At 41.9% G+C, this 25,674-nt stretch overlaps 1 protein-coding gene across 1 annotated transcript in view; it reads right to left on the reverse strand.

The window, feature by feature from the left end:
- Positions 1 to 2,655: 2,655 nt before the first annotated feature.
- The window catches only part of LOC112619396, a 72,037-nt gene continuing 49,018 nt past the window's right edge, over positions 2,656 to 25,674 (reverse strand). Inside the window, exons 7-12 of the mRNA XM_025377379.1 lie at positions 22,322 to 22,457; positions 12,434 to 12,540; positions 9,010 to 9,086; positions 5,061 to 5,109; positions 3,117 to 3,229; positions 2,656 to 2,667 (exon numbers count right to left, since the gene is read on the reverse strand). Of these exons, the coding sequence (XP_025233164.1) occupies positions 2,656 to 2,667; positions 3,117 to 3,229; positions 5,061 to 5,109; positions 9,010 to 9,086; positions 12,434 to 12,540; positions 22,322 to 22,457 (494 nt within the window). The remainder of the gene's footprint in view (positions 2,668 to 3,116; positions 3,230 to 5,060; positions 5,110 to 9,009; positions 9,087 to 12,433; positions 12,541 to 22,321; positions 22,458 to 25,674) is intronic.

Here is a 25,674-nt window from a genome sequence, read left to right on the forward strand (position 1 = left end):
TTTTCATTTTAATAAACACTGCCAAAAGACCCGCTAAAGGGGTATACTGATTTTACACTCCCACCCAGTGGATATGTGTGGCAAATTTCAAAAAAGGTCTTTTTAAATTTTCTTTTCTTTTCTTTTTCTTTTCTTTTCTTTCTTTCTTTCTCTTTTTTTTTTTTTTTTTTTGATGGAGTCTTGCTCTTTCGCCATGCTGGAGTGCGGTGGCGCGATCTCGGCTCACTGCAACCTCCAACTCCCTGGTTCAAGCCATTCTCCTGCCTCAGCCTCCCGAGTAGCTGAGATTACAGGCATGCGCCACCATGACCAGCTAGTTTTTGTATTTTTAGTAGAGACGGGGTTTCACCATGTTGGCCAGGATGGTCTCGATCTCCTGACCTCGTGATGCACCCATCTCAGCCTCCCAAAGTGCTGGGATTACAGGCGTGAGCCACTGCGCCCGCCCAGCCTATTTGCATTTCTTTTAAGCAGGAACAGTTCTCAGGAGCTCTCACATATTGGATACATCAGTTCTGATAAATTTGTTACATTGATCTTGTTACTCCATAGTCCTATGGCCTTTCTTATCCTGCCTAATGACGCATATTTTTCCAACTCATATACTTTATTGTTGACTTTTAATGCAAGAAAATCTTGGTTGTTTTTTTTTTTTTTTTGGGAGATGGAGTTTTGCTCTTGTTGCCCAGGCTGGAGTGCAATGGTGCAATCTCAGTTCACTGCAACTTCCGCCTCCCGGGTTCAAGCGATTCTCCTGCCTAAGCCGCTCTAGTAGCTGGTATTACAGGCATGTGCCACCACACCTGGCCAATTTTTGTATTATTAGTAGAGATGAGGTTTCTCCACATTGGCCAGGCTGGTGTCAAACTCCTGACCTCACGTGATCCACCTGCCTCAGCCTCCCAAAGTGCTGGGATTACAGGCGTGGGCCACCGCGCCTGGCCGAAGATCTTGTCTTCTTAACTAGATCCTAAGACCCTGGAGAGTGGAGCTAATTTACTATGCCATTCTTACCCCACAGTTAGTTTGATTCCACAAACTTGCTAGCACTTGTTAAATGTTTTTTTGTTTTTTATTTTTACTTCAAAGCGAAGAGGTCTTAAGTCTTCTTTTTTTCATTTCTTTCCTATGTTTCTTGTGTGGCTGCCATAGGTGAAATAACTGGAACCACTCAATTCTATAACATCCACAATGATAGCAGCAATAATAAGAGCCACTCATATTTATTTCTGAGTATATAATATGAACAAGGCATTGTTCTAAAATGCCTGACGTGTGTGGTCTCATTCAATGCTCACCAATTGAGATAGGCACTACTGTTTTTTTTTCCTTTTTTTTTTTGAGATAGGGTCTCACTTTCTCACCCAGGCTGGAGTACAGTGGTGCAATCATAGCTCACTGAAGCGCTGTCCTCCTGGGCTTAAGCAATCCCCCTGCCTCAGCCTTTCAAATAGCGAGGCCTACAGGCACATGCCACCACAGCTGGTTAATTTTTCAATTTTTTGTAGAGATAGGGGGTCTCACTATGTTGCCCAGGTTGGTCTTGAAGTCCTGGCCTCAAGCGATCCTTTTGTCTCAGCCTCCCAAATTGCTGGGATTACAGGCATGAGCCACTGCACCCAGCCCTGCTCCTCTTAACTATATCTTACATATAGTAAGTTCCTCAGTTACAAGAGGAAACTGAGGAGCATGAAGTGAACTGACTTGCCCAGGCTCAGTACCTGGAAAGTGGCAATTCCTCTACAGAGACTTCTGGTTCATCTAACTGCCCAGGCCATGCTCTTCATCCTGCACCGTATTGTTGTGGCATATAAAACCCAACTCACCCACTGTCATCCGTACATCAATCAACCACACCTCTTCCATCTCTCACGGGGCTGTGTTGCATCTTCATGGTGGGGCAGAGGGATTTGAAGTTTCCTCATTTGGCCAGGTGCGGTGGCTCACGCCTGTAATCCCAGCACTTTGGGAGGCCAAGGCAGGTGGATCATCTGAGGTCAGGAGTTCGACACCAGCCTGGCCAACATGGTGAAACTCTGTCTCTACTAATAATACAAAAAATCAGCTAGGCGTGGTGGTGCACACCTATAATCCCAGCTACTCAGGAGGCTGAGACAGGAGAATCGCTTGAATGCAGGAGGCAGAGTTTGCAATGAGCTGAGATTGCACCATTGCACTCCAGCCTGGGCAACAGAGCAAGACCCCATCTTAAAAAAAAAGTTTCCTCATTTAGGGAAGATCCTCATTTTTAGGGATGGTGTCTTTTAGGAAGTGGTTATTATTTCCAAGCATTCTTATTGTTCCCAACTATAGGTATATTTATGAAAGAGGATTCTTTCTTAGATAAAATTATGACTTACTTCAACTTATAAATTTCACATACAGGAGAGATGAAGCCTCAGAGAACTGCATCTCTTTCTACTAAGGCTTACTTGTGAAACCCACATTTTAGAAAATGACAAGTGTGATGGGATCATCACAAGATAGGATTATCACATGACTTTAAACTTTCATACAATAATTATCAAATTTGAGAACTTGAAAGGGACTTGGTTACAGTGAAAAATATTACTATAGAATAAGCAATATCTATCTAGGCATGTCTGCTTGGCCATGGAAATAGATGATATCCATATGGAAATACAGCACCCATATTCAGTTTTTAGTCTGTGAAATAATAAACAGGACATCATAAGTTATAGAAAAAAGGGAGTTCAACTTCTTACAGTAGAGAATAAACATACATAAAGCATTACCTCCTAAGAGGTAGCACAGCCTTCATAAAGAGTTTAGGTAAATTTAAAGGTAAATTTATCTTTTCAGATCCACAATAGGTGAGCAGCAACTAGGATTTGGGTAGCGGTGGGAATTAAAGAGGGGAGGCCCAGTCTGCCAATCTTTGAGGAAACTGTTTTTCTCTTACTACTTGTCTCTTGGTTCAATCATCATCCATCAGATTGGAATGATGGTGTAGAGGAGCATGACCTAGAACCTAAATTCTCATATAATCAAATGCAAAACCTGCAGCTGATGGTGCCATCTGCCCCAAGGGCCCAGGCTCCACAGAGCACTCCCTGGTGGCTGCTCCTCACTGACACAGACGTCCAAGAACTTACCTTTTTCTTCTTTTTACGGATAGTATTAGACTTCTTGCTATTTTTCCAAATTGATCTGAAGGTATCTGAAGAGATCTGGGGAGTGACTGTAATTTTTAAGGCCGGTAGTTTACCTGCATGGGGAAAGAACATAATCATAAACAGGTAGGATATCTCACAACTACCTTAGAGGGAGTGGGTCTTAGGCTTCTGAGAGAGGCGCTCTCCCACATTCTTATTAGCCAAACGACTTTCCTCTGACCTCATACTTCTTCCTTATATCTTCTTGGCGTGAGTGGTCCTGACAATTAATTTACCTCTGAAGTAAATTTACACTTGTCCTGTCTTTCCCATTCTCACTGTCATGTCTTTTACCTGGATGATAGAGTAGCCTCCTGACTGGTTTTCCTAATCCCAAACTTCCCCAACTCCAAGCCCATCCTGGACCCTGCTTCCAGATTAATCATCTGAAAGCAACATTCTGATCTTATCATTACCAGCTCTAATACCATTCCTGGCCCTCTTTCTTTAGTAGACATCTCTTATTTCCGCCTACCCAGCTTCCATTTTAGCTTCTTTCTGGAACAGTACCTTGAGTTTGTTTTAGGGTTCCACTCCCCTGCCCTCCAGGGTATGCACATAGCCCAGGGATGTCTAGTGTATTTCATCTCCCTGGCACAGTGATTGTTTAACAGGTGTGCATGTGACTCACGGTTGTCCAGTGAAAATCCAAAGAAGAGCTCCTTCTTGAGATTATTAACCGGGCAGAATGTAACCCTTTGGCTAATGCTACTCAACTTGCCCCCATGTGGGAAAGAGCCTGCCTGAGAGTAAAGTCAACACAGCAGCAGAACTCCCAGGAGACGGACATGGGTGGCATTATGGGAACCCTTGATTCCAGCTGGACTTTTAGCTAGAACCACCCTGGACTTACAGGAGTCAACAGATTTACTTTTGTACTTAAGTCGGTTTGAATTGGTTTTCTATCATTTGAAACCCAGAGTTCTCATTGATTTTCCTATAAAATAAAGACCCAAATCCCTAATTGTTATTCAGAGAGCCTATGTCAACCCCTCCTCCATATTCTTTCCCACGGCACTCTGCCTTCTCCTCCTTCCTGCTTCTCATTTAGCCACGTGGCCAGGTCCTGCTTAAAAGGCCGGAGGTGCCTAACACTACAGTTTCCGGAGGCCAGGCTTCTCCAGGGAGAGGCCAAAAGCAGAAAGGAAAATAAGAAATATAGTTGAGAGGAAAAACAAGAACGTTCAAAAATAGTACTGAATTTCAGCTCCAGAGGGTAAATTGAGGTTGAAGTACGAAAATGGTTGTACAAGTATGAGCTCAAATCAGGCTGGGCACAGGAAAGAGCAGTGGAGGGCAAGGTGGATGAATGTGGAAAGGGACCTGGAGGTGTAAGACAATGTGGTTTAGAATGTCACAACCTGAGGCCAGGCGCGGTGTTCACACCTGTAATCCCAGCACTTTGGGAGGCTGAGGAGGGCAGATCACCTGAGGTCGGGAGTTTGAGACCAGCTTGACCAACGTGGAGAAACTCTGTCTCTACTAGAAATACAAAATTAGCCAGGCATGGTGGCTCATGCCAGTGATCCCAGCTACTTGGGAGGCTGGAGAAATGCTTGAACTCGGGAGGCAGAGGTTGCAGTGAGCCAAGATCATGCCATTGCACTCCAGCCTGGGCAACAAGAGCGAAACTCTGTCTCAAAAAAAAAAAAAAAAAAAAAAAGAAAAAAAAAAAGAATGTCACAACTTGGAACGGGCCAGAAATCAGATACTAGCACTTCTTCCTTGTCCTTTCCTTCTTTTTCTTCTGGCCTGGAATGGAGATGAGAGGTTACAGGTGTGGCAGCCACCTTGCAGCCATGAGGATAAGGGCCACTTGCTGAGGCGATGGTGGAGAAGGAGAGAAGGAATCTGGGACATTGATGATGTGGGCAGTAGCTGTACCTGCCCAGTCCTCTTCTACTGTGTAGGGCACTGTAGCTGGTTCTGTTACCTGTAGCCAAACACTATCTCTATGTGACACAGTATTTAATCGGAAACAGGTAAATCGTGGTCAAGGAGAAAAACAAAGTTCAGAGTTAGAAATATAAAGAGGACAGGTCCAAAGCAGGGGAAGGTAAAGCCTTCAGTAGGCAAACAAAGGTCAAAGTCTTGACCACTGAGGCAAGGAGGCAGTGTGGGATGCATGACGCAGGCTGTGAGGTGTTTCATATGCTACAGACCATTTGAAATGGGGCCAGCAGTGTGGAATGGAGGCCAGCTGAGCCCTCACAGGATTCATGTGTCACCTAAGCTCACAAAAGACTGTTATGTTTCCTGGATGCCACACTTACGGTCATCCGTTCTACTTATTTTCCACTTATAAAATTCTGCTCATTTTTCAGTGAAGCATATCCCAAGTGTATGATACGGGAAAAAGTTCCTGTTCTTTTGTGGAGACTAAGATGATTTAAGCTAGCATTAGGTATTGGCCTGGAGTTATACAACAACACATTACCTGGTGAGAAAGCTAGGCACTTTTCAATTCTCACTTTAAAAATATTTTTGGCTGGGTGCAGTGGCTAGTGGCTCATGCCTGCAACCCTAGCACTTTGGGTTTCAGGAGTTCAAGACCAGCCTTGGAAACACAGCAAGACCTAATCTCCACAAAAAATTTAACATTAGCCAGTCATGGTGGCACATGCCTGTACTCCTAAGTACTTGGGAGGCTGAGGTAGGAGGATCACTTGAGCCCAGAAGTTCAAGGATACAGTGAGCTGAGATCATGCCAATGCACTACAGCCTGGGCAACAGACCAATTTTCTTTCTTTCTCTTTCTTTCTTTCTGCTTCCTTCCCTTCCTCTCCCTTCCCCTCCCTTCCCTTCCCTTCCCTTGGCTACAGACCAATTTTCTTTCTTTCTCTTTCTTTCTTTCTACTTCCTTTCCTTCCTTCCTTCCTTCCTTCCTTTCTTTCTTTCCTTCCTTCCTTCTTTTCTTCTTCTTCTTCCTCTTCCTCCCCCTCCTTCCTCCTCCTCCTCCTTCTTCTTTCTTCTTCTTTCCTTCCTTCCTTTCTTTCATTCTCTTTCTTTCTCTCTCTTTCTTTCTTCTCTTTCTTTCTCTTTCTTTCTTTCTTTCTTTCTCTTTCTTTTCTTTCTTTCCTTCCTTCCCCTTCCTTCCTTCCTTCCTTCCTTCCTTCCTTCCTTCCTTCCTTCCTTCCTTCCTTCCTTTCCCTTCCTTCCTTCCTTCCTTCCCTCCTTCCTTCTCCTTCCTTCCTTCCTTCCTTCCTTCTTTTTTTCTGTTTTTTTTTGAGACGGAGTCTTGCTCTGCTGCCCAGGCTGGAGTGCAGTGGCGGGATCTGGACTCACTGCAAGCTCCGCCTCCTGGGTTCATGCCATTCTCCTGCCTCAGCCTCCTGCGGAGCTGGGACTACAGGTGCCCACAGCCACGCCCGACTATTTTTTTTTTGTACTTTTAGTAGAGACAGGGTTTCACCGTGTTAGCCAAGATGGTCTTGATCTCCTCACCTCGTGATCCATCCGCCACAGTCTCCCAAAGTGCTGGGATTACAGGCGTGAGCCACCGCACCTGGCCCGTCTTCCTTCCTTCCTTCCTTCCTTCTTTCCTTCCTTCCTTTCCTTCCTTCCTTCCTTCCTTCCTTCCTTCCTTCTTTCCTTCCTTCCTTCCTTCTTTCTTTCTTTCCTTCCTTCCTTCTTTCTTTCTCTTTCCTTTCTTCCTTCCTTCTTTTCTTTTCTTCTTCTTCTTCTTCCTCCTCCTTCTTCCTCCTCCTCCTTCCTCCTCCTCCTTCTTCTTCCTTCTTCTTCTTCTTTCTTCCTCTTCCTCTTTTGTTCCTCTTCTTCTTCTTTTGTAGAGATAGATGGGGTCTCCCTAGGTTGCCCAGGCTGGTCTCGAACTCCTGGGCTCAACTTATCCTCCCACCTTGGCCTCCCAAAGTGCTGGGATTACAGGCGTGGGCCACTGCACCTGGCCCCAAGTCCTCTTCTTCAGAGGCAGCCACTTTCAACTTATTCAGCAGTTTTTCATGATATTTACTGCCTGATTTTAAGCAAAGTGCTTATTATATTATTTCTTGATATTTCCATTTAAAATATGTAAATATTGATTTTTGTAACTTCCTCTTGCCAAGCCTCCCAATAAAGATATATCACAATTTTTAGTTAAATCAACACTTGGTGTATTCATTGGTATTTTTTTGTACATATTTCGTTGTATGTCTATCTTCTAAGTTAATAATTGCCTGTTTTTTCATTTGCAGAGTTTTCTGTGTACCTATTCTAAATATTTTCCCACAGGTTTCTGTCATTTCTCATATACTTATCAATATTTCTTTCAAAATGCTTAAGTATTTCTTTTTTATTTATTTGTTTGTATTTTTAGTAGAGATGGGGGTTTCCTCATGTTGGCCAGGCTGGTCTTGAACTCCTGACCTCAGTTGATAAAACACTTAAGTATTTCACATGCTGTATAAGTTCAGTTTTTACCCAAGTCTCTCTCCTTTCTGAAATCTTCGACTTTTCTGCTCCAATTTGGATTTACCTCAGCCATCATCTGGGACTCGCTTTTTTACTGTCCTGTACTGGGCCTTCTGATTTCTGAACTTGGCATTCTTTGTCTTTGTGGTTTACTTTATTTTATTTTTATTTATTTATTTATTTGAGACAGAGTCTCACTCTGTCACCCAGGCTGGAGTGCAGTGGTGCAATCTCGGCTCACTGCAACCTCTGCCTCCTGGGTTCAAGTGATTCTCCTGCCTCAGCCTCCTGAGTAGCTGGGCTTATGGGTGTTTACCGCCATGCCTGGCTAATTTTGTATTTTTAGTAGAGAGGGTGTTTCACCAAGTTAGCCAGGCTGGTCTCGAACTCCTGACCTCAAGTGATCCACCCGCCTCAGCCTCCCAAAGTGCGGGGATTACAGGCATGAGCCACCGCGCCTGGCCTGTCTTCGTGTTTTGTTTTCTCATTTTGCTCAAGCATGTTCTTTGGAAGTTTCCTAAGAAGGGACTCAGAGGAGGTGCATGTTTGGAATGCTTGCATGTTGAAAACATCATTATTTTGGCCTCATATGTGGTTAGAAGTTGGGAACATATAGACTTCTCATAGAATTGTCATAGTAGGACTTTATTGCCCCTAACTTCTAGTTAGGAAGTCTGATGTCATTCTAATTCCCAGTCCTTTGGACGCAAATTGTTTTCTTTCAGTCAGTTGTTAGGATCCCCTTTTTATTCCTAGTGTTCTGAATGTCATCATGATGTACTTTTTATATTTCCCTGTGCTGGACACCCATTGGGCTCTTTCAATGTGCAGATTTACGTTCCTTGGTTCTGGGACAGTTCTTTATTTATTCCTTTGATAATTCCCTGTCTTCACTTTTCTCTGTTTTCTCTTTCTGAAAACTCTGAGTTAGACGCTGACGTTCGTAAGTTGATCCTCTGTCTCTTACATTTTCTCACCAATTTTTCATCTTCTTATCTTTTGTTTTACTTCTGAAGACTTTCTTTCTTTGGGTGAGGGTGAGCTGAGTACAGGGGACTTTGTTGATGGTGCACAACAAAGCAGGGCTCCTCAGCCCTTCCCTCTTCAGGGGTCTGTGTTAAAGCAATCCTGTTAAAATGTGGGTTACATCAGGTAACTCCTAGGTTTATCATTCTCAAAAGCCTTTCCATCTCAACAGAGTTACACCCTAAAGTCCTCACAAGGGTCTGGAAGGCCTTCTGCTCTGCATACTTGCATCTCAAATTGTTTGGAAACTGAGGAGGGGGCAGTCTCAGTGTGGTGGGGGACTGAGTGCAGCAGGTACTCCCCAGCAGCTGAGGGCCTCCCTCGTCCTCTCTGCTCTGACTGGTGGTCCAGGGGTCTTACTCCTTGGAGGTCATGTGGAATTTGGCCTTGTTCATACTGGAACATGCTCATACTGGAACATGTACGCCATGTAGTTGTGGTCAATGAAGGGGTCATTGATGGTGACAACATCCACTTTGCCAGAGTTAAAAGCAGTCCTGGTGACCAGGGCCTACTATGGACACATCTGTTTATTCTGGCCTTCACTTTCACCCTGGTGTCTGAGGGGCGCAGCTGGTGCTGCGTGAGAAAATGCAGTTGTCTGTCGAACTGGAGGAGCAGAGGCCTGACTTTCTTGATTTTAACTGTCAACCTTTTTTTTTTTTCCAGAATATTTTATTTTGGCTATCTTTTTTACTTTCCAAAAACTTTTTCTTATTTTCTAATTGTTCTTTTTTCATAGTACCCCATTCCTTTTTTATGGATGCCTTATCTTTTCTTCCATTCAGAATGTTACAATGTTATAGCTTTTTTGTTTTTCTTTAGTTTTCTGCATTGTTTCCATATCTTCAGGGTTCCTTTATTCCCTCTGTTTCTTGTTGGCTACTTGCCTCAAGTGTCTGGAGGTTCTCAGGTATCTGTTCACAATGAAGCATAAGACATACAAAGGCTGATGGGCAGCTCTCATGTATGTTCAGGGCTTGCTGACCTGCTAGGCTTCTTTGAATGGTGAGGAGATGGCCAGTTGTCAGCATCTAGAATTTCTTTTTCTAGGGCTATTCAATTTCTCAAGGAATACCCCAATCTTCTACAGGGCTGTCAGCCTTCTGGAAGCAGGGCAGATAAGCTTGGGGCGGTAGTAAGGACTGAATTTCAACTGCTCAATGGATACAATTTTCCTTAATTCTCATATTTGTATCTTCTCCCCAACCCACATTTTCCACCTTGCTGGGTGTTCTGGGTCTGCTGAAAGGCCCTGTGTAGTTTTTCCAGAGAAAACTCCCTAACTAGAATCCTTGTTCTGCCCTTGCCTCCCCTATAGTCTATTTTTAACATAGAGCTGGAGCAATCCTGTTAAAATGTGGGTTACATTAGGTTACTTCTAGGTTTATCATTCTCAAAAGCCTTTCCATGTCAACAGTTACACCTGAAAGTCCTCACAAGGGTCTAGAATGCTTTCTGCTCTGCATACTTGCATCTCAAATTGTTTGTCCTCTGACTCTCCCATTCTAGCTCACTCCATTCAGCCATGCTGGCAGCTTTACTGAACACACCAGGAGGTTCTACTTTAAGGCCTTGGCACTTGCTGTTCCTTCTAGCCAGAATGCTCAACTCTCAGATATTCTTGTGGCCTGCTCTGTCACTCCTTTAGGTCTGTACTCAAGTGTCCCTTCTCAGCAACGCCTTCCCTGGCTACCCTCACTAAGAGGGCAACCCCCACACCTTGACACACACTTTACTCCCCTATTTGCTTTATTTTTCCTCTAAGTATGATCCCCATCAGATATACAATCATATATATGCCTCATGAAGGCAGGAATTCATGACTCCCCTCCCCAGGGTCTAGAACAGGGCCTGGTACATGATAGGCATTTAACAAATATATAAAGAAAGAAGAATGAATAAATGAAATGTTCCTTCAGTACTCTGTTTTCTTATTAGTGAAAAAGCAGTAAGTCAGGATAACAGCTTCCTGTTTCACTAGCTTTTTTTTTTTTTTTTTTTTTTTTTTAAAATGAAATGAGGTTGCTAATTTCTCTGAGGAAGATTTCATTGGCCTAGTCCATCATTAAAGGCAGGTTATTAAGATCTCCTTGATAGCCAAGTAAGAGACCTCAGGCTGTTAATTTGGATTTCATGAATGAATTAGAATTAGAATTAGAAATTAGCTTGTTAACTTGCAAATGTTAAGAAACAATCAATTGAAGAGCTTTCGTTCCATAATCAGTAATACTACTATTGCTTTTAATGTTTAAAATGATGCTGTTAGGGCAAAATGGGAAGAGATTTTCCCTATAAAATCCAAGCAGTTAACCCTGTTTTGAGGAATCTTCTTGGTGTTCAAACTAACAATCCAATTGAAGTGTTCCATCAGAAACACCATAATTATTTCAGCTCAAGAGATGGATGCATTAAGGCTACTCATTATACATATTACTATATTTGAAAAAAATGATTTCTTGAACTATAAATTACTTTTTAATGCCTTCTAAATGAGTATTTGTATTTTCAGGTGGGTATTTCATAATTATCTTCTCATTTATGCAAATTAAAACATTTACTAAGCAAAGCATGATGTTTTCCAGCTCCAAATACGTACTCAGAGATAATCATTTTCCATCAAGTCATCTGAGACTGATTGTCATTAGTATTCACTAGAGTCATGGTCACGAGACTGCCTGCAGACTTGTAACATCTTCTCCCTCAATGTATAATGAAAAAGTTACTATGGTGCCAGGAAAAACAAAATGAAATCATTCACCTGCCTTCAGTTTATCAAGCTTAAAGCTATATTTGAACTAAATTTAACAGAGTAATTCTGCTTAAATTGAATTCAACTCTAAAGGAATAGAAAGTAGATATTCTGTTTCTCTAAAATAAAGGGATAATTTAAACATCATGGAATCACTTGACTGGAGTTTTAGTTTTAAAAATGTTAATACAATATATAGTAATATCATTATAATTCTTCTATCTAAAACTCTACAGCATTAAAAGAAAAATGCAATCTATGACTATACTATGTCTCTAAGACCATGCTGAGGAAATGGTCAAGACCGATGCTTGGACTGCTTAATTATCTCAGTTTAACCTGCCCAGTAACACAGCAAGAGTTCTTTCTACTTTTCTGAAGGTTGAATTTGCATTTTCAAATGTGTTTATGAAGTCTTCCTTTGAGCTTCATTTAAAATGACATTTCTTCCCCTCCTCTGCCTTAGCAGGGCGAGCAGCCATCATTAATTCCGGTCATGCGTGCTGGCGATGGAGAGGGCAGGAGTGGCCATAGGAACTCCTTCTCCTTCTACACGTGATTCTCTCCTTTTCAAAGGATTGCAGCATCATAAAAGACTTACTGCTTTCCCTATGCCGATCACAATTTAATCATTCTTTGATGATCCAGAAAACACATCACAATCTTATGGGGGGTGTTACTTGAATTTTCTAATTGATATCTGGAGACCTCTCTGCAGGTTGGGCTGAGAAGAGAATGGAGAGTGCAGGAAGCATTTCTTGGAGAATAGGCAAGGATGAGAGGAGCAAGAGAGAAAAAAAGCAATAGAGAAAATTTCCCTTTAAAAACATGTGTTACTTAGATCAAAGGCTACATATGACATCCTAGAAATTCTTGAACTCTGTGCAAATCACCAGGAAAATTGACACAATGATGGCTGGCCTGTGTCATGACAGTGTCCCTGGTCATTGCATAGTTCGGGCCAGTTACTTAAATGAAAAAAGTGGAGCAAGTTGTGAGTAGTACAGCATTTAGGAGTGAGTGGCTGTGGGCAGGTGGAGGGGAAACACGTAACCTGAAAACACTCTACCTGTCTTTCTGGCTCTCGGTGCTTCAAGTATTTCAGCAGCAGCCATTTCTCCCAGAACATTGTTTCCGAGGTCAATTTCCCTTAAGTGGGCAGAGTATTTGATCAGGCTGTCGAAAGAAAATCGCGCACACACACACACACAGAGGCATCGTGTCAAGCATTGTTACTCAAAGAACCTCAATCCAGTTATTTTGGAGAATGATCTCTCTTTTTAAACCCCTCCCCCAACCCCAAACCCAAGATGATGCATTGGCACAATGTGAGACCAAAGACATCCCAACACCAATTTTTACCAATCTAATCTCTCTAGTTTGGATACTTCTCCTAGGTAAGTTGGTAGAATAAGAATTTTTGGTTGTTTGAAATCCTTTATTCGTTTATTTACTCAAAAGATATGGTATGATATAATGTAATGTAGGACTTCCTACTTTAGATTTTACATATCAGCAAATGTCCAAAAGTTTAGAGGGACAGAGACAGGTGTGGCAACTTTTGGTATGTCAAGAAATAACAACTGTCAACACTGTAAATGAGCAAACATTTTTACATCAAAGTAGGAAGGGCATAGTCTGAAAACAAAGGATAGCTCTTTAAATCAAATAACTTTAGTTTTACGAAAAGTAAACTGTACTGTCGTTACATTCGTAATTTCTTTAAGGACTATTGCAAAAAAAATTTTTTTTGAGACAGGATCTCGCTGTGTCACCCAGGCTTGGCTCACTGCAACCTCCATATCCCAATTTAAGCAATTCTTGTGCCTCAGCCTCCCAAGTAGCTAGAATTACAGGCATGTGCCATGACGGGAAATTTCTTAAAGTGCAAGCCTTGCACTGGACTGCCAACTGGTCTTTGGGACTCTGGCATCATGAGTGAATAAGAAATCTGGGCAAAGGCCTGGACTCCTGGTCAGCTTCAACCCCTTGTCAAATCATGTGTCAAATCATGTGATCACGGCAGCCTATGCGCTCTCACCTCCCTCATCTATAAAACTGGCCTGAAAAAGGCTATTCTGCCTATTTCATAAGGTTGTAGTGAAAACAGAATGAAGCCATTTCTATGAAAGCATTTTGCAAATGCAATGACAATGATGGTATATTGAGTGCATACTCATTACATGCATATTATGTACGTAGCACTGCAGGGATTAAGAGAAGTTTGACACAAGGCCTCTGCTCTGAAAGAAGTTATATGACTATCAATAAAACCATTTCAAGCCCTTACCATGGGCTGCAGGTATGAAATTTCAGTTAGGGACCACACTGAATATGAGGCTACTGTCTCGCTCATTTTGCTTTGATGTTTCTTGCACCACTACTGATTCTCATTCATGATGACTGCCACCTGCCTCCTTGGTTTTACATTCCCTTTCAACTACTCCTACTCTAGCGACCTGAACGACTTGAATATATGTTCCACTGATTCAGCAGCTGGAATGCAAGGCCAGTGCTGAATGCTCCTGCCAGACTCTCTCAAGTCATTCAGGTCGCTAGAGTAGGAGTAGTTGAAAGGGAATGCAAAACCAAGGAGGCAGGTGGCAGTCATCATGAATGACAGTCAGTAGTGGTGCAAGAAACATCAGAGTGAAATGAAGGTGAGCTGGGTGGAGAGGGGAACATGGGAGTACTCCAGGGTTCTGGGAGGGTAGGGATGCTTCAAACAGGGAAATTGGCTTAGACTTTGAGTCACTAAGACCCAGGTTTAAAACCCAATTTTTCTTTTTTTTTTTTTTTTGAGATGTCGCCCAGGCTAGAGTGTAGTGGTACAATCTCAGCTCACTGCAACTTCCACCTCCTGGGTTCAAGCGATTCGCCTGCCTCAGTCTCCTGAGTAGCTGGGACTACGGGTGCGTGCCACAACACCTGGCTAATTTTTGTATTTTTAGTAGAAATGGGGTTTCACTATGTTGGCCAGGTTGGTCTCGAACTCCTGGTCTTAGGTGATCCACTTGCCTTCGCCTCTCAAAGCGCTAGGATTACAGGTGTTAGCCACCATGCCAGGCCTAACACCCAGTTTTACAGTTACAACTCTGACTTTCTGGGCAAGTGACTTACCCATTTTGAATCTCAGTTTCCTCATCTGTAAAATGAGAGGAATGATATTTATGACTGAGAGTTGGTGTGAGGAGTAACAAACCTATGTTCACAGCATCTATTGCATTATAGGTGACCATAAAGTGACGCAGGACTTCTGCTTTTGGCTATGATGGAGTGACAGGGACTGGATTTACCCTCTGCCCAAAATCAAATTTTAACCACCAGAGAAAATATATTGAACAATGGTTTTCAAATATTGGACAACAGACTGGATGGGACAACAAGCTCCGAGAAGGGGAACACATAAGGTGAGCCCTGTGAGTGCCCCACTTACTGCCTGAAGAGCCTTTCTAGGTCCCCAGCACTGCAGGCAGGGAGGGCAATCAGATTCTGCTGGTCTCACTGAGTTGAGACACAGACTTCAGAGTTTGGGTAAAGGTGGCTAGAATTTATAGGACAGAATTCCGGAAAGGAGAGGGCCTTATAGAAATAGAGAGTTCTGTGCCTTTTGCAGAGAGTTTACCCCAAAAATTTGGTTGAGTACGCTTTTGAGGAAGGTACTAAGGTTAGGAAAACATTCACAGGACAGGCAGGTGGAACAACCCCTGAGGCTCATACAGGGCTGAGAACAGATAATATTCCCACCAGCCAGAGTGTAAAAACCTCCTAATACATGAGGCATCGACAGCTAAAAAGTGTATTGCCTCAGTAGTGGGACCAAATTAATCCTAGAGTCAAAACTCTTCTGGAGGTGTCCAAATAAAGCTTTAAAACAAGCCTCGGCTGCGCACGGTGGCTCATGCCTGTAATCCCAGCACTTTGGGAGGCCAAAGCAGGCAGATTACTTGAGGCCAGGAGGTCAAGACCAGCCTGGCAACATGGACAAACCCCGTCTCTACTAAAAATACAAAAATTAGCCAGGCATGGTGGCATGCGTCTGTAGTCCCAGCTACTCGGGAGGCTGAGGCATGAGAATCGCTTGAACCTGGGAGGCGGAGGTTGCAGCTGAGATACTGCCATTGCATGTCAGCCTGGGTGACACAGTGAGACTCTGTCTCAAACAAACAAACAAACAAACAACCCACCCCAGAAGCCTCAAAGGGATCCAACTATTGCCAAGAAATTAACTGCATCAGAGGACAGGCCTGTAAATATTAAACAGAATAAAAAGGGAACTTAAAAAATCCATCACCCAATAACATAAATTCACCACGTTTGGCCTCTACTGAAAAGAGAAGCAGGAAAATCTGACTTATAACTGGGAACAAATATTAATCAATCAAAACATCCAAAAATGATACTGAAGATAGAATTAATAGTCGAAGATACTAAAACATTTACGTATACTCTATATATTCAAGAGGGCAGAGGAAAATATGAACATGAAGAAGACCGAAATGGAAGATATTGAAAAAACTCAAATTGGGCCAGGAGCGGTGGCTCACACCTGTAATCTCAGCACTTTGGGAGGCAGAGGCGGGCAGATCACCTGAGGTCGGAAGTTCAAGACCAGCCTGGCCAACATGGTGAAACCCCGTCTCTACTAAAAATACAAAAATTAGCCAGGCATGGTGGCAGGTGCCTATAATCCCAGCTATTTGGGAGGCTGAGGCAGGAGAATTGCTTGAACCTGGGAGGTGGAGATTGCAGTGAGCTGAGATCACGCCACTGCACTCCAGCCTGGGTGACAGAGTGAGACTCTGTTTCAAAAAAAACGATTTAAATTGAACTTTCAGAGATTAAAAAGTACAATGTCTGAGATAAGAAAAATACATTGGATGAACTTTGCAGCGTAGTAGACATTGTAGACAATATGTGAAGACATAGCAACAGAAACTACTCAAAGTGAAATGCAGGGGAGAAAAAGACCAAAAAAAAAGAAAGAAAAACACAACATCATTTAGCTGTGCAATAAAATCAAGTAGCCTAACATATATGTAATTAGAGTTTCAGAAGGATAAAAGACAGAAGTGATAGAAAAAAAATACTTGAAAGGGAGTGGTCTAAAATTTTCTAAATTTGATGAAAACTGCAAACACATAGATCTAAGAAGTTCAACAAACTCCAATCTGAAAAAACAAGAAGAAAGTCACACTAAGCATGTCATACTTAAATTGCTGAAAACCAGTGATAAAAAGAAAGTCTTAAAAGCAGTCAGAGACTGGACATGGTGGCTCACACCTGTAATCCTAGCACTTTGGGAGGCTAAGGTGGGTGGATCACTTGAGGCCAGGGGTTTGAGACTAGCCTGGGCAACATGGCGAAACCCCATCTCTACTAAAAATACAAAAAAAATTTAGCTGGGCATATTGGTTGCACACCTGTAGTCCCAGCTACCTGGGAGGCTGAAGCACGAGAATTATTTGAACCGGGGAGGCAGAGGTTACAGTGAGCCAAGATCACGTCACTGCACTCCAGCCTGGGTGACAGTGAGACTCTGTCAAGAAGAAGAAGAAGAAGGAAGAAGGAAGAAGGAAGAAGGAAGGAGAAAGAGGAAGAGAAAGAGGAAGAAAGCATACAGAGGAATAAAAACAAATTATATACAAAAGAATAGAGATAAAAATGATGTCTCTTCAGAAACAATACAAGCAGAAGATAGTGATGCTTTTTCAGAAGCAATACGAACAGAAGATAGTGCAGCAACATCTTAAAAGTATTAACTGCCTGCTCTGCATGGTGGCTCATGCCTGTAATCCCAGCACTTTGGGAGGCCAAGGCAGGTGGATTACCTGAGGTCAGGAGTTTGAGACCAGCCTGGCCAACATGGTGAAACCCTATCTCTACTAAAAATACAAAAATTGGCCAGGTGTGGTGGCACACGTCTGTAATCCCAGCTACCCAAGAGACTGAGGAAGGAGAATCACTTGAACTCAGCGGGTGGAGGTAGTAGTGAGCCAAGACTGTGCTACAGCACTCCGGCCTGTGCGACAGGAGCAAGACTCCATCTCAAAAAAAAAAAAAAGTATTAACTGTCAATCAAATATTTTGTACCTTGCCACACACAAAAAAAAGAAAAAACACTTTAAAAATGAAGGCAGCATAGACTTGTTAGATATACAAAGGCTTAGAGAATTTATCACCAGCCAACCAGGATTATAAGAAATGTATAAAGTAAGTCCTTCAGACAGAAGAATATGATATCACATAGAAATGTGAATATAGCCAAAGGAATAAAGAATGCCAGAAATGGTAAATATGTGAATAAACATAAAAAACTCCCCCCTTATTAAAAAAACAACTGCTTAAAATAGACATAATAATAATGTATCATTGGATTTATAACACTTGTAAAGGTAAAATATATGACTACAAAAACGCAAAGGATAGGAAGAGAATGGAAGTATACTGTTGTAAGATTCTTATACTATACGTGAAGTAGTATAATGTTATTTGAAGGTAGACTGTAATAAGTTAAAGATGAAGGCTGTAAACACTAGAGCATCCACTAGAAAATAAAAGACTAAGAGGTATCGCTCACGAGCCAATTAAATATATAAAAATGGAATTATAAACATTAATCCAAAAAGCAACAGAAAACTAGTTTAAAAGGAACAAAGAACAGATGAGACAAATAGAAAACAAATGGCAAGATGATAGATTAAAAACCAAACCATAAAGATAATCACATTAAATATAATGGTCTAAACAACTAAAAGACAAAGATTGTCAAATGGATAAAAAAAGAAGGTCTCAGACAAATGCTGTCTATAAGAAACCCAATTTCAATATAAAAACACAGATAGGTTAAAACCAAAGGATGAAAACAGATATATTATGTAAATATTCATTTAAAAAAGACCTGTAGTGGCTATATTAATATCAATCAAAGTAGGGAGCATCACCAAGGATAAAGAAGACCATTTCATAATGATGAGTGTCAATTCATCAAGAGGCACAACAATAAAAAATGTTTATGTACCTAAAAACAGAGCTTCAAAATACATGAGGCATAAACTGATTAAACTATAAGGAGATATAAACAACATCACAATTTTCCCCTCTCTCAATAGTTGATAGAACATGTAAACATTTGTACATATATAGAAGACTTCAATAACACTGCCAACCAACTTGACCTAATTGACATTTATGGGGCATTCAATCCAGTAACAGCAGAATACAGTCTTTTCTCATGCACATGGAACATTTACCAAGATAGATCAGATCTGGGGCATAAAAGAAATAAAACAAGTGTGTTCCTTTTTCCCCCTAGAGATGAGATCTTGCTATGTTGCCCAGGGCTGATCTCAAACTCTTGAGCTCAAGCAATCCTCCCACCTAAGCCTCTCAAGTAGCTGAGACTACATGACTACACCAGGCATGGGACCTGTAGTCCCAATTACGTGGGAGGCAGAGGTGGGAAAATCACTTGAACCCGGGAGACGAAGGTTGCAGTGAGCCGAGATCATGCCATTGCACCAGGTATATTTTCCAACCATAGCAGAATTTAATTAAGAATCAAGAGATTCTTAATCTCTTGATTAAAACAGAATGATATCTGAAAAAATATACACATATGTGGAAACTAAACAGAGCTATTCTAAATAACCCATAGGTTAGAGAAGAAATTAAAAGGAATATTAGAAAATAGTTTGAACTGAATGAAATGAAAATATAACATACTGAAATTTGTAGGAAACAATAAAAGAAGTGCTTAGTGCTAATATAAACATTTATATTAGAAAAATTAAAAGATTTAAAATCAATAACTTAAGCTTTCACTTTAATAATCTAGAAAGAGAAGAGCATATTAAACCCAAGGTAAGCGGAATAAAGGAAATAATAAAGACAAGAGATGAAATCAATAAAGTTAAAAACAGAAAAACAGTAGTGAAAATCAAGAGTGGTTCCGTGAGAAGATCAACAAAATTAATAAATTTCTAACCAGATCAATCAGAAAAAGAGAGAACACAAGTAATCAATACCAAGAATGAAAAAGGAGACATCATTATAGATGCTACAGACATTAAAAGGATCATAAGAAAATATTATGAAGAACTTTATGCCAATAAATCTGACAATTTAGATGAAATAAATTTCTTGAAAGACACAAACTACTAAAGCTTTGCTCAAGATAAAATATCCAGCATAGCCTTATACCTATTAAATAAATTGAATTTAGGCTGGGTGCAGTGGCTCATGCCTGTAATCCCAGCACTTTGGGAGGCTGAGGCAGGAGGATCATGAGGTCAAGAGATCGAGACCATCCTGGCCAACATGGTGAAACCTTGTCTCTACTAAAAATACGAAAATTAGCCAGGCATGATGGCAGGTGCGTGTAGTACCAGCTACTCAGGAGGCTGAGGCAGGAGAATAACTTGAATCCAGGAGGTGGAGGTTGCAGTGAGCCGAGATTGTGCCACTGCACTCCAGCCTGGCGACAGAGAGAGACTCCATCTCAAAAAAAAAAAAAAAAAATTGAATTTGTTGTTAAAAACCTTCCCATACAGAAAGCTCCAGGCCCAGATGTTTTCATTGATAATTCTACTGAATTTTAAGGATGAGATAATGCTAATGCTACACAAATTATTTCATAAAATAGAAGAGGGGCACACACTTATTAGCTCATTCTGTAAGGCCAGAATTACCCTGATCTCAATGCCAGACAAAGATATTACGAGAAAAGAAAAGTTCAGCCGGGCGTGGTAGCTCACATCTGTAATCCCAGAATTTTGGGAGGCCAGGGAGGGCAGATGACTTGAAATCACAAGTTCAAGACCAGCCTGGCCGACATGGTGAAAACCCATCTCTACTAAAAATACAAAAAATTAGCCAGGCGTGGTGATCCACACCTATAGTCCCAGTTACCTGGGAGGCGGAGGTGGGAGAATCACTGGAACCTGGGAGGCGGAGGTTGCAGTGAGCCAAGATCATGCCATTGCACTCCAGCCCAGGCAACAGAGCGAGATTCCATCTCAAAAAAAAAAAAAAAAAAAAAAGAAAGAAAGAAAAAGAAAGAAAGAAAAGAAAAGAAAAGAAGAAAAGAAAAGAACTGACTAGGCCGGGCGCGGTGGCTCAAGCCTGTAATCCCAGCACTTTGAGAGGCCGAGATGGGCGGATCACGAGGTCAGGAGATCGAGACCATCCTGGCGAACACGGTGAAACCCCGTCTCTACTAAAAAAGTACAAAAAAAAAAAAACTACCCGCGCGAGGTGGCGGGCGCCTGTAGTCCCAGCTACTCGGGAGGCTGAGGCAGGAGAATGGTGTAAACCCGGGAGGCGGACCTTGCAGTGAGCTGAGATTCAGCCACTGCACTCCCGCCTGGGCGACAGAGTGAGACTCCGTCTCAAAAAAAAAAAGAACTGACTAATATGCTTCATGAGCATAGATGGAAAAATCCTTAACAAAATTTTGGCAAAATACTAAAAGCATAATATATCAGCAATATATTAAATCAGCATTGTATTAAAAGGGCAATGAAATGAAGCTTATTAATAGGATTATTATAGGAAAAACAGAGAAGCTATTAAAGTTGAAAATCTTCCCATCCTTCCTGAATAAGTATATTAGAGAAAAATTTTTCTTTCTTTCTTTCTTTTTTTTTTAATGACGAAGTCTCCTTCTGTTGCCCAGGCTGGAGTGCAGTGGTGCGATCTTGGCTCACTGCAACCTCTGCCTCCCGGGTTTAAGTGATTCTCCTGTCTCAGTCTCCTGAGTAGCTGGGATTACAGGTGTCTGCCACCATGCCCAGCTAATTTTTTTGTATTTTAGTAGAGATGGGGTTTCACCATGTGGGCAGGCTGGTCTCAAACTCTTGACCTCAAGTGATTTGCCTGCCTCGGCCTCCCAAAGTGTTGGGATTACAGGCATGAGCCACCATGCCCAGACAGAGAAAGAATCTTTTTCTTCTAAAATAATAAGTAGACTGGGCACAGTTGCTCACGCCTATAATCCCAGCACTTTGGGAGGCTGAAGGGGGCGGATAACTTGAGGTCAGGAGTTTGAGACCAGCCTGGCCAACATGGTGAAACTATGTCTCTACTAAAAATACAAAAATTAGCTGGGTGCGGTAGCGCATGCCTGTAGTCCCAGCTACTCAGGATGCTGACACAGGATAATTGCTTGAATTAGGGAGGTGGAGGTTGCAGTGAGCAGAGATGGCACTACTGTACTCCAGCTGGGCGACAGAGCAAGAACGTGTCTCAAAAATAAAAATAAAAGTAATAATAATAACAATAATAAGTAGCCATCCATCAAGCCCTCAAGCCTCAAGCCTTGGCTGTGTTGTTGCCCTTGACTTTCGCCGCGCTGCTGTCACTATCAACTACCTGAAACTATATATCTTGGAGTTGTCTCCACCCAGCAAGCTTTTTCTACAGTAGCTGCAAATCCTACTTGGCCCACTGGGGATGTGGACTCAGTAGGCCTGGACAGGGAAATACCTAAGATTCTCAACACAAACATGGCAAGGAAATATCCTGTTTTTGAGAAGCTTTTGAGAATAGCTGTGTCCTTCTGCCTTGAGGAGGCTGGGACAACTTTGTAATCAAACACAAAAAAGTGATCACTCCTGGGTAGGCCGCCCTTCTTCCTTAGGTCACATCGATTACATTTTACATTATATCCTGACTTTAAGAAAGAAAAATTGGGAGGTCATACGTCCTGTTTTTCCTCAGTTGCCAACTTCTTAAAATGGGGCTTCTAGTGAGGTCTTGAAGATTGCTTTATGGTCCACACACAACTGTTTGCCATGTTAGGTACCAAGACCAAGATGGGTCACTGCTTGGCTCTCAGAGCTGTAAAACCTCACTGGAAACTGCCAAAAAAGTGCAGCTAAATAATTATCCCAATGATTTAATTCAAGCACTTAGTTTTAAAAGGTGAACAAATAAGGCCTCTTAAATTGCTACTTACTATGTTAAAGTTTGAATGAATTCCGACAAACCATTTTCTCCTTCTTTTCCTTTTCCATCTATGCCATTATCTGCCAAATGCAACTTCACTAACCAAGGACCAGCTTCCATCAGACCTTCAATTTTCTTCTTGATTCCTATAAGAAAATCAGAGTATTTTATTATTTTTAGACAATAGTTCCCCTGTTTATCACCAGCTAAGCTGACTTTATTCTTTCAGATTGTACTTTACTGGACTTGTGTGAGTAGATGCATTTGCAATATAGTCAAGGAAATACTGTACATCGAATTTTTAAAGTCCTTGTTTTATACTCAGTACATCCTTCCTTCTTTAGAACAAGAAGCCCAAAATTACTCTGCATGAAAGGAAATTCCATCTAAGATTTAGATTGTTGCCTTTACTTTGAAGAAGAAAACTGATGTATCTAGATATTTCCTGGAAGAAGATGAATGAGTTGCCCACTGATCTAGGGGAAGTGATAGCTCTTATGAAGGAATTCAGCCCTTTAAAGGAGCCTGAAAAGCTGTTACCTTTTTGAGCTTTAAAGGAGAAAATCTGAAGGAGAAAGAACCATCCTGCCTTTGTAGAATTCATGACTGGGCTGAGGGATCCTGGGGTTGGTTCACCCTTGTCAGTCGACACAGCTTTTGTAAAGAGTCTATTGTTAGTGCTGGGAAACAGCATCAGGTCCACATTTAATTTATGTCAGTTCAAGTTTAGGAGTTTGGCAAAGAAAAATACAGGAAGGGGATGGAGGAAAAGAAATAATCATGGGCATAATGCGGGCTCATCCACTCAGTAAGTATGAGATGGGAAATTGGAATTGCCTGTCCCAAATTCAAATCTTTCTCTGGGGACCTACAAGTATTTAAGTTATATGAGCCCCCTAAACACTAACCAACTACTTCATCCGGAGCCAACCGAAGAAAGACCAAGTGATCTGTTCCAAAACTGGGGAAGAAACTGTGTGGGACTTAGAGATAATATGCCTAGATATTGTAATGTGTGGGCAAATCACAGAATTTTAAAGGATCATTTAACTATACACTAATTTTGTCCACCATGCTGACTCGAGAGCCTAACCCTGCAGCTAGACAAGACTTGAATTCCTTCAGCATTTAACAAACATTTTCGAGCTGCTATTATGTGTCAGGCACTGGTGTAGGTGCCAGCGACTCAGTGGAGAACAAAAGAGACAAAAATCCCTGCCCTTATGAAGCTGACATTAAGTGAATGTTAACTAGCATGGTTAGAGCAAGGAAGAGAGCAGAGTCAAGGATAATCAAGCATAAATTTTCAAGCCTGGAGGGAAAACTTGCTTTTCAGGAAAAGGAGATAAATTTGGACATCAGGTCTTCCTAGGTTGCCGGTTGGGGAAAAAGAGTAGAAAGCATGCTTTTTAAAAAAAGATTTGATTGGTTTCTTTGGACATGAATCTAATCTGCTGGATCGTTGGATGAAATAGGATTGACGGGGCACGGTGGGTCATGCCTATAATCCCAGCACTTTGGGAGGCCAAGAAGGGCAGATCACTTGAGGTCAGGAATTTGAGACCAGCCTGGCCAACATGGTGAAACCCATCTCTACTAAAAATACAAAAATTAGCCGGGTGTTGTGGCATGTGCCTGTAGTTCCAGCTACTTGGGAGGCTGAGGCAGGAGAACTGCTTGAACCCGGGAGGCAAACGTTGCAGAGAACCGAGATTGCGCCACTGCGTAGCCTGGATGACAAAGCAAGACTCTGTCTCGGAAAAACAAAAAAGAAATAGGCAGGACTTATTTTCCTTTAGAATACAGTTGGAGGGATGAACACTGGCCCATCCTTTGATTTTATTAGAGGTAAGCCTAACTTGTCTAAATCTCGTTCATCTTTACATCTAAGTAAGGCATGAGAATGATAGCAAATGACAGCTGTCATGAATGATACAACAGTGCTCCATTATTCACACTAGAATAGTATCTGGCACATGGTAGGTATTTAAAATGTTTGTTCAATGAATTAATGAATCAATGACTAATAGAGTGTAAAGTGCAATTGTGTTATGGAAACTTTATCTCACTGTTCAGTGCTTTTCCAAGTACAGTGTTGCTAATAATGCCTTGAGACCACTTGTGAGCAAGATGAAATATGATTTTTCTATCTGTAAAATCTCTTCAAGAAAAATGCATTTGAAAATGTAAGTTGACTGCCCAGAATGATGGATGATGTGGATACTGATCACATGTGGCATCCATTTCTTTTTGTCCCCTTCTGACATGATAGAAAGCAGTGGTGGCCAATAGGGCCAAAGCTGAAGGCCAAAAGCTAAATTCCTTTACAGCTGCTCAGCTTTGCAAGGAAAGACATCATCTTAGCCAGTCTACATCCCTAACTAAGCCAGTGTGGCACAAACGTGTGCCCTTGGAGAGGAAGGGACTTCCAGGCCTGTGATTGGCCTGGTCCATCTTGTACTCCCATGGGAGAAACAATCAAAGTCTCCCTCCAGCGGATGATAAGACAGGTCACAATGTCATCTCTTCCCATGAAAAATAAGCAGTTTGGAAAATGCTAGTCTAAACCACTCTCCAGAATGTAGACCTCTAATGAGTTACGTTGGCCCTGTTAGATAATAGGAAGGCTGGCATTGCTCAGTACAGGAACTTCCTGCTCCAGGGCTTTCACCAAAGTTCAGGCAAAACTGGATTATTTTCTTTAGGTTGAAAACAAATTCCTTGGAGTAAGGGCGGGTATGTGCTCAAGCCCTGGTAATACTTGATACATCCCAGCTGTGTTCACAGCAACCCATTTTTACCTAATCTTACATTTCTTTACTTTGAAACAAAAACAAGCTCACTAACAATGACCATTTCAATTTACCCCCTCTGTCTGGGAGAACTTAGCAGTGGCATAGCTATGCCTGGTTGTGCCCAAGAGGCAGGGTGGTGTACTTAGATGTGCGGAATCTCCAGGTTTAAAACCTCTCTCCGGAAAATGCTATGAGACTCCTTGGAAAGTCACTTAACTTCTCTGAATCTAAATTTCCTCTGGCAAAATAGAGATCATAATACCCATCTCTTAGAAGCATTGTGAGGACGGCTGCGAAGCATTGTGAAATAGTGGTGGTAGAGGCACGTAGTACACAGTTTTAGTGCCTCGCTTGCCAGCGTTATCTCTGGATTTCATACGTCACTGAAACACTGGAATGGGAGCAACCTGGCAAAGAACCTTCATGTGCAAGTGCCCTCCCTTCTACCACTGTCTCCCTGAGGATCAGGAGGACAATGGCACGCCTTCTCTGGAAGCCACTCCACAGATCCAGTATGGACTCTCCCAGCCTCGTGCTTTCTCTCATTTTTTCTTTGGTCAATTGCCAA

Source organism: Theropithecus gelada, chromosome 2 (assembly GCF_003255815.1).
Source record: "Theropithecus gelada isolate Dixy chromosome 2, Tgel_1.0, whole genome shotgun sequence".
NCBI classification, from domain to species: Eukaryota; Metazoa; Chordata; class Mammalia; order Primates; family Cercopithecidae; genus Theropithecus; species Theropithecus gelada.